This window comes from Ovis canadensis, chromosome 1 (assembly GCF_042477335.2).
Source record: "Ovis canadensis isolate MfBH-ARS-UI-01 breed Bighorn chromosome 1, ARS-UI_OviCan_v2, whole genome shotgun sequence".
Classification (NCBI taxonomy): domain Eukaryota; kingdom Metazoa; phylum Chordata; class Mammalia; order Artiodactyla; family Bovidae; genus Ovis; species Ovis canadensis.
Window position 1 is genome coordinate 95,588,995 of NC_091245.1, and position 9,760 is coordinate 95,598,754.

The 9,760-nt window shown below is 34.9% G+C and overlaps 1 protein-coding gene across 1 annotated transcript in view; it reads left to right on the forward strand.

Moving 5' to 3' along the window:
* The window catches only part of MAN1A2 (mannosidase alpha class 1A member 2), a 157,520-nt gene extending 148,102 nt beyond the window's left edge, over window positions 1-9,418 (forward strand). Inside the window, exon 13 of the mRNA XM_069573818.1 lies at window positions 5,922-9,418. Within this exon, the coding sequence (XP_069429919.1) occupies window positions 5,922-6,054 (133 nt within the window). The 3' untranslated portion in view covers window positions 6,055-9,418. The remainder of the gene's footprint in view (window positions 1-5,921) is intronic.
* The last annotated feature ends 342 nt before the right edge of the window (window positions 9,419-9,760 follow it).

Below are 9,760 nucleotides of genomic sequence, written 5' to 3' on the forward strand. Positions count from 1 at the left end.
GGCTTTAGCATAGTGAAGCAGAAGTAGATTTTTTTTGGAATTCCCTTGCTTTTTCTGTGATCCTGTGTATGTTGGCAATTTTATCTCTGGTTCCTCTGCCTTTTCTAAATCCAGCTTGTGCCTCAGTAGAGGGGAATAATCTACAGCTTTGAATCTACATAACAAATCATAAAAACAAGACCTGAAAGGATCAAACTGTTTCCAAGTAACTTAATGATATTCCTGAACAAAACTTAAGATTTATAGTGATAGAAAACTATCCAGGAACAAACACGGAGGTTATCAATTGAAATTAACTTGGAACTCATAGACATGTTAAGAATTAGCAGATAGTATTAAAATAGTTATTATAACGGTATTCTGTGTATTCAAAACGTTAAGTATAGATGTGGAAGATGTTAAAACCCAAATCAAACTTCCAGAAATGAAAACTACAATGTCTGGATTGAAAAATAAATATACCAAATAGGATTAATAGCACATTAGACATTGCAGGAAAAAAAGGTTAGTGAATTTGAAAACATAGGAATAGAAATCAAAATGAAACAAGAACAACAACAAAAGAAAGAATCTTAGAAAAATGAAAAGAACATTGTGAGCTGTGTAACAACTGCACATGGTTTAAAATATGTGAAAGTGGAGTCTCTGGCAAAGAGGACAGCAGTATGGATGAAAAACTGATCCAAATCTTTTCAAAACTTGCTGCAAATACTATACTTGCAGACTAAACTTCAAGGAAAAGGAACATAAAAAATGCTTAATCCAAGGCACATTGTAATCACATTGCTCAAAAATAGTGATAAAGAAAAAATCTTAAAAGCAACCAGAGGGAAAAGACAAATTAGCAAAAAGGAACAAATATAACAATGACAGAGTCCTCGTTGAAAGCAAGACTGATATCCCTCATGAACTTAGTTAACTATAAAATAGCTAAACAAGATTTTAGCAAATCAAGTCTAACAACATATTAGATAGTTAACACATCATGGCCCAAGTGGGTTTATTCCAAGTATGGAGGCTTGATTTAACATTTGAAAATCAGTCAATGAACTGTAAAACAAAAGCTATATGCTTACCTCAATAGACAGAAAAATCACTTGACAAAATCCAATATCCATTCCTGATAAAATTCTTAGCAAACAAAAAATAGAAAGGAACTTTCTAAACTTGATAAATGGCATGTATGAAGGATGTATTGTTACATCATACTGAAGAACTAAGATCTTCGTAAGATTAGGAACAAGACAAGGATGTCTGTTCTCTTCACTTCTATTTAGCCTTGTAATGGAGGTTCTATCTGCAGCCAGACAAAAGAAAAGACACTTTTTTTGTAGAGGACGATTGTCATCTTTGAAAATCCTATGGAGTTTCTCAAAAAGTAACTAGAACTAGTAAGTTAATTTAGCAGGGTTGTGGACAGAAGATTACTATATTAAAATCAATTATATATACTAGCAGTGAGCAATCAAGAAATTGAAACTGAAAAAATTTCCCCTTATAATAGCATATGAAATGATATGAAATTTTAGGGGTATCTTGCCAAAACACATTAAAGACCTGTACACTGAAAACTAAAAATCATTGCTAAGAGAAATTAAAGATCTAAATAAATGGAGAGATTCACTTTATGGTTCTGAGAATTCAGTATTGTCAACTCTCCCTCAATTATTCTGTAGTACATAATCCCAATCAAAATTCCTGGAGATTCTTTTGGGTAGAAATCAATAAACTGTTTCTAAATTTCATATGGAAATACAAAGAACTTAGAATAACCAAAACAAGTTTCAAAAAAAAGCAAAGTTGAAAGCCTAGTACTGCCTGATTTCAAGACTTACCATAAAGCTATCATTATTAGACCAGTGTGTATTAGTGAAAAAGTAATAATTGATGGACAGATATTTGAAACAGGATCTAGGAAGTGGTGGAAAGACATATTTTTGACAAAGGTACAAAGGCAGTGTAATGAGAAACGGGTAGCTTTCTTGACAGCACCATTTGCTATACTTAGTTCATTCTGAATTCATAAGGTAACTGGGGAGGCCGTGTGTGTTAACTCTCTTTATCCAAAGGAAAAGTAGTACTTCTATATTTATCACAAGGGGTTAATTAGAGGTTAGAGGAAGTTACCTAAGCTAACCTCACAGTGACAGAGAGATTGGGGTGCTATCTTCCTTGATGTTTATATTTCAGAGGCATGGCTCCCAGGCCTTTTAAGAAAAACATTCCTGGATTGTAACACTAGCAAGAGGTTTATGAAGCTTTAAAAAAAGATTTACATATGTATCAAAGGGACAATTAGAAGTTTTCTCAAGGCAGTGACCTAAGAAAAGGGAAAAAGAGACAAGGCCTTTTGGTACCCGGAAAAAAATTAATATTTTTTCATTAATCTTTAACCAAGATTACCACCTACCTCTGGGCTTTTTGTTATAAAAAATAATCCCAACTGTTTATGTAGTTTCAGTGTTCTCTGACGTATAGGAAAGTCACCCTAAATTATTTGACCCCTAAAGGAGAGGAAGATGAATTTTTCCCAGCCCCTTTGTATCTCAATATCACAAATGTTCCCCTTCCAGTTTATCTTTCAAAAAAAAAAAAATGGATTTGAATCCACAATACTGCCATGTTTGTTTCAATGTTTTTTTCTTCCCCACCCTTTCCCACCAGGAAACAACTTTAAGATTTAAGAAAGGCAGAGAGGGACAGATCTTTTGGAGATATTAATAATTGTATGTTTTAATTTATCCTGTTTTAGAATATAATTTCCACTGCATGTCTTCAGTTTATCCATCCTAAGACATTATTTAAACATTAGGAGTATAAATGAAATGGAAGATTTCAGTAAATTATTTTTCAAACAGTCTGAGGTTTTCTTGTGAGTTAGTTGTAGTCCTTAATGCAAGCATTTAGGGTTGTAGCATCTATCCACAATACCCTGAACACTGCCCCTGGTAGTTGTGGAAAAGAGTAAATAAGTCAGCTACACTCATTTGATAGACATAAAGAATTAAGTAAAGAACACAGTAGCTTGGTAGTTGGTTCTTTTTTAGCCTTAGCATTTCTCCATAGACACTTAAATGTTTCTTCTCAGATTTGGTTGACTATTCTTTCCTGTTTGACTGTAAAACTTTCCTATTTGGTGAATGCTACCGACACTTAGTTGAGATTACTTCTGGTACCATCACCTCCTTTGAATGTCTTGTCTTTATAGATAAAAGAGACATACGTGAACAGCATTTTAAAATAGTTCTAAAAAGCAAGCAAGACATCCAGTAAAACCGAGGTACTTAATAGCAGCCTTTTTATATACTTATAGGCCTTTGGCAATGCTGTTTGTCATCTGTTATCTCCAACTTTGAACTGTAGTCATAAAAAAATCCTTATTAGAGGATCTAGTAGTCTGACAGCTTATTTGAATTAGATTTTTCTCAACTTTCATAGCAAAGATCACACTCTCCGGTTGTTCTATATTTAAAATCCAAGTTAAAAATCTCTGTCAGTAATAATGTACCATGGCCTTGACATGAGTTGTTTAGCTATTTTACTTTAATTTCAAACATTTATTTTGCTATAAATTTTTAAATATGTATCTATAGTCTACCTCCTGCTGTCTAGGGCCTATTTGATTGTCCAGTTAGTTCGTTCAAACCCAGAGGTTAAGACCCAGAGGTTAAGGTCCAGAGGAATCCTCTGGAGGCTTGGCATGAAAGTTGTATTAATTTCCTAGAGCTGCAGTAACAAATCACCACAAACTTGGTGGCATTACAGAAGTTTTTCTCTCACAGCTCTGCAGGTCAGAAGTCTGAAATAATTTTCCTCTGAAGGTGTTCCTTGGATGGTGGGAGCTTAACTTGACTCTTTGCCTCTGCCTTCACATGATTTTCATGTCTCTGGGTCCAGATCACTCGCTCCCCTTTCTCTTGTACAGATAGAAGCGATTGGTTTTAGGGCCCACACTAAATCAAGGATGGGTTCCTCTTCAGATCCTTGACTAATTATATACCAGAGACCCTATTTCCAAATAAAGTGACATTCTGAGGCACCAGATGGACATAAGTTGAGGAATAAGGGGGCTACTCAACCCACTACAGTTTTATTAAGATTGTTTCATGATTGTTTAAAAATAAAATACCACTTTCTGTTATCTAAAGCTTTTTGTGTTTTACATAAGGTACTTCTATAGCACTTTCCAATGTAAAGAAATAATTTTACAAGAAACTGCATTTTCTCTCTATTCCTTAAACCTACTCCTCTCCCAAGAAGTGTTACAAGTAGAGGGAGCCTGCTACATTAGCCCACATTTAGCCAAAAGACATGAAACTGCACAGAACATAGCTTTCCTAGACATGTTTGCACCCAGAACACAGAGAGCTTGTGCTTCTCATCTCCATACAGTAAGCAGACCCAGCAGAGTCTCTTGCTGTGTCCATCCAAGCCTTTTTCAGTTCCAGCTTCTCTGCCTGTTACCTGGTGAGTAAGTCAGTCAAGCAGATCTCAAGGTGTGGGATCAAAGAGTGAAACTAGAGGCCCTGTTACTCTCCTTTCCAGCTTTACCAGTTATACAGTTGGTAAGCAGCCTCCATTTACCTCAGTGCTGTATGGTTTTACTCTCTCATCAAGAACTGTAACAGTAAAATGAAAAGATGTTAATGTGCCTATTTTTAAAATAAAGAAAGTTTAGCTAAAATACTGTAAAGGAATTCTTCACCAAAGCCTTGAGTAAAGCCCAGCTACTTACTGCTAAGATCAAGAGTTATAACCCAGATTGCCAACTCTGTATAGTTGTTTTATGCTCACTTTGATAACCCCCTAATAGAATTCATATTGGAATTTGCCCAATTATAATATATAATGTGATATACATATGATATTTTTACCTATAACGGTAAGAATTGTTGTGTAAACTGTTTCAAATTTCTAAGTTACCCCTGTGCCCTGCAGTGTTCATGGAGAGGTGTAAATATATATGTCTTCATATAAACAATGCTATTACCTATTAAGAGAGACTAATAAATGATTAACCCTCCTGTAAATCCATAATGTTTCTAGAAATTTTTTTGAACAGTTTGTAATATCTGCTCTAAGAACTATAAAAACTAATGTATTAGGAGTATATAAAGTCATTGCTATGTCCAAATAATATGCTTCACTTACTTTCTTTAGTGTTTATTAATCTGGGTTTGATCCCTGGGTTGGGAAGATACCTTGGAGAAAGGAGTGGCAACCCACTCCAATATCCTTGCCTAGGAAATCCCATGGACAAAGGAGTCTGTCAGGCTGCAGTCCATGAGGTCCCAAAGAGTCAGACAAGACTGAGCGACTAACACACACACACATACAGTAATTTGAAGTTATATTGTGATCTCTGTAAGTTGCCAAAACATATGATTGATAGTACATCTGAATTTTAAAAGAATGTCTCTAAAAAACCATGGATTTGGTTTGTTTTATGCCATTTTACAGCATTATTGTTTTATGTGCTTCAGGCAGGTATGTGGAATTTGCTTTTTAACTGCCTTCTTTCAGAGGTCTACTTGTTCATGTTACTGAATTTTATTAGGCATTTTTCTGGAATACATTGCTTTTCTGTTTTTAATCATTTGAATGACTGAGGTTCATTTTCTGGTGTGTTTTTCATCAAAGTGAAAGTGAAAGTGAAGTCACTCAGTCGTGTCTGACTCTTTGCGACACCATGGACGGTAACCTACCAGGCTCCGTGGTCCATGGGATTTTCCAGGCAAGAATACTGGAGTGGGCTGCCATTTTCTTTTCCAGGGGGCTTTACCGTCTGAGCCACTAGGGAAGCCCGTTTTTCATCAAAGTTGCTCAAAATAGGTTACTGGTATACTCTCCCATTATAACTGAGATCACCTGATCTTGTTGAATTCTAGTTGAAACTCATTTTTTTTCCTTTAAATTTTCAGGTATTTGTATCTGCTGTTCTCCGGTGATGACCTTTTACCTTTAGACCACTGGGTATTTAATACAGAGGCTCACCCTCTGCCCGTGTTGCATTTAGCCAACACCACACTTTCAAGAAATCCTGCTGTTCGATGAATGCAGCTCCAGAAAGACCATTCTCACCTGTGTTTTGTTTACATGGACCACTACAGAAATTAGTCTGGAGAGGGGCCTTTTGGAAACCTGGACCTCTTAAGTCAACATGGCAGGGTGAAACATGACTATTCCTTGCAAGACTTTTCAACTTGTAGATATTTCAACTTTGAAATGATTCCATTTTATACCTGACCAAAACATACTCTGGTGTATGTAGGACAGAGACCTGATGTGCTTTGATTCTTAATGAGATGGTCACTTGAAAAATTCTGCCTGTTGCTGTTGTTTCTAGAGTCCTGAAATCTGGAGGCTATACTTCCTAAGAATAAGCAAAGAATGTGGAGCACCTTGCAGGAGTTGGAGATGGCCTTTGGAACCAATTACACATTTGTTTCCTCCCAAAGTGGAGCAGCTCTCAAGTCACAATATTTACACATTGTTTGTCCTCTTTTCCCCTCCATTTTTAATAATGGAATGGATTAAAATAAACAAGAGCAAAAGAACAATGTAACTGCATAGACCACAGAAGACTGGAAAAAGAAACAGAATACCTATTCCTCTCTGAAGGTTCAAGTTCCCATTAGATGCAGACTGGCAGCCATTTCAAATCGCAGTCTAGTCCATTGAAATTTCTTGGTTAAATTTGATTTCTCTGGGGACATGATTCACAAAGAATACTCTTCAAGTCTTTGTCTCCATATGGAATCACTGAAACTACTATTTATCATCGCCACTACTTACGAGCCTGGGTTTGGAATTCCGTGCATGTTGTTCAGTCTCGTGTTGGTAGCATGACAAAAAGTGGGGAAAATGCTGCAGTTTGTTGCCTTGAAACCTGTTCTAAGAGAAAGCTTTGGTTTTGTTGGTAGGAGATTATTTTTTCAAACCAGCAAATCTACCAAGTAAATTTTGTTCACTTTGACCTTAATAGACTCCCTCAATTTTCAGCTCTTTGTGTGGCTTAGCAAAATTCACTGCACTGTTATGCAGCTCTGAATTTACCTTGATGAACCAGATTACTTTAACAATTTATTAAATCAAAAACAAAATGTAGTGAAATTTCCTTAACTGTTTTTGGGATAGGGGATCCTTTATTATCCCATCAGATGAGTGAGCTTTTCATAAACATTTTATGTAAAAAATAAATTCAACGTTTTTTCCCCAAGGATATTTATATAAATCCAAAGAATTAGAGTAGTTTCAAAGTAATATTTAGTAATTAAAATGTGGTATAATTTAATTATATTACACTAAATTTGAAATATATCTAAGGGGCTTTCTCTTACCATCAATAGATTATGCAATATTTCTTTATATTTGTGGGGGAATAACTTAAATTTTATCAGGAACTAAAAAATAAATAAGGCTTATAAATTTTCTGCCCCTTAAATTTATGTCACAGTACAAGATGCTTTTTCTTCCTTATACTTAATACAAATAGCCTCCATTCGCAGTAATAGTTGGGAGTAGTAGTATTAGTCTGATATTTACTATGAATTTGAAGATTTCATAAAACAATGTGTAGGAAGCCCACTTTAGAGTTCTGAAGGTTTATTGTCTTATTTTGATAGTTTTTTTATTTTTTTAATTAGCATGTGGTAGATTTATATTGGAAAAAGATGTAGTAAATTAATATGATTAAATATTTTCAGGGTGTTCATCTTATACCACAAATAGTCAAAACAGTTCACATAGTTCAGAAAATGATCCATAAATGATAACCACCTCAAGATTTTCACTCTACATAGAAAGTAAGGATGTAGAGCCAGTTGCATTATTTAAATCTTTAGGAAACTTAAATTTTAGTACATATTTTGAAATTATAATATCTTTTACTAGTTGAAAAACTAAAAATTTTAAATGAAAAGGGTAGATGACTAACTTTAGAAGAGAAAGGAAAAGTGTTTGGTTCTCAAAAAACATTAGCTTTGCTCCTAAAAATAGCATAAGCCCACTTATGAGTCACTTTAAAAAAATGAATAACTTGACTTGGCAAAAGACCCAGAACAGCTTTGTAGATGGCAATGAACACTTCCTCACTTCGTTTAGAAGAATGCAGAGTAAAGGAACCTTCTTGGTTCCCCAGGAACTTCTCAAGGAATGAGAAGACAAAACCCCCACACCAAGTGCTCTGTTTGTCTTTCTGGAGCTCAAGAAAAGACAGAGGTGTATGAGCATGGCTAGTTCTAGTAGAAGCAAAAACTCTTGAGAGGGACAGAGAAAGAGTCTTCATCATCTCCTTATCTTCCTTGTGATGGTGAGAAGACTAGAGCTTATGACAGTGCTTCCTTTTTCTTTTTTTTCTTCTCTGAATACCAAAGGCAATTACATTTAAGTCAGCTACGAGTTGCCAGTTTCGTGTTTCATTTTTGTTAAGGATTTAAAATTTTCTTTTCTCCAAGATCAATCCTTATCCTATATCATTCCCATATTCTGCTAGTTTCTGAGCTTATTCTTTACTTTTTTCTGTCCTTTACAGTCCTTTGCATTTTGTAGACCTTATGACTCAGGTTAAACATTCGTTGCATTTTTAAGACCTTCTGCAAAGAGCCTAGAAATGCTCCATTCCAGGTGCCTCCTCAAAAGCAGACATATTACTTTGTGCCTTTGGCACAAATGTGCAGAGTAGATAAATCATTTGGTATACAAGAGAAAAAAATAGATGTTGAACACCTCTCTACCTTCTATATTTATTTTTCTTTCTTTTAGAATTTTAGAATCACGTTTTTGGTTCAAACCAGTATTAAGTTGTTAAAACCAAGACAGTGTGGTCCCAACCAAAAAGAAGTCTCAGTGCAAAAAAATAGGTACCCAATCAGGGGTACTTTCTGGTGGGTTGCAGAGATGTGCTGTCTTATGTCTGACACCAACTTATTCTTGTCTTTGAGCAGATGTTTATGTGTAAAAGCAAAGCCTGGGTATCGAAGGAATATTTTTCTGTTGTGGAATATTGACCCTGATTCTCTGTGATGTTCTCTAGGACAACCCAGGGCTTCAGTTGGTAGATTTTAACCAAGCAGTTTGAAATTTTGATCATTAACGTCTCCTCTCCCATTCTCCATTGCCAAAGTCTTTGTCAAAACTTCAAGTTTGTTGGTAAAATTTGCTGTGCTTGCCCTTGGAGTTTCTCCTTAGGCGTGGATTCCGTATGAATGAGTGAGTGAGTGAGTAAGTGAGTGAACAAGCACAGCATACCTAACGTGTGCCAAGCACTGTGCTCGGCACTTTCAAGTGTTAGGACACTTTGTGATTCCAGTGGCATTTTCTGTATGAGTTGTTCATACCATTTTAAGTGTTCTACAGTATGATTCATGTTACAAAATCCTTAATTTTATATTTCCTTTAAATTAAAGAAGAAAAGAAATGGTTTATAATATATTTTAAACAATGTGTTACTATATACTACTAACAGCTATAATTGTAGTTAATAACTAAAGTCTCTTGAAAAATGTCAAAAGAAATACTTGATTTCTGATGCAACTTTGACTAAAATATATACTTTAGAAATAAAAACATTCTTATTTTGCTATTATCACTTTAATTACATAATTAAAAGTTAATGTTTTATAGAAATGCTGGTTATTTTATATTCAAAAAATTTTGTCACATAATTAAATGGGTAAAATTTGCAGTTAGTTATAAATTGTTTATGCTCTGCTGTGGTTCCTAGCAATGGTCTCATGCTGTTAAATATAAAAGAAGAATA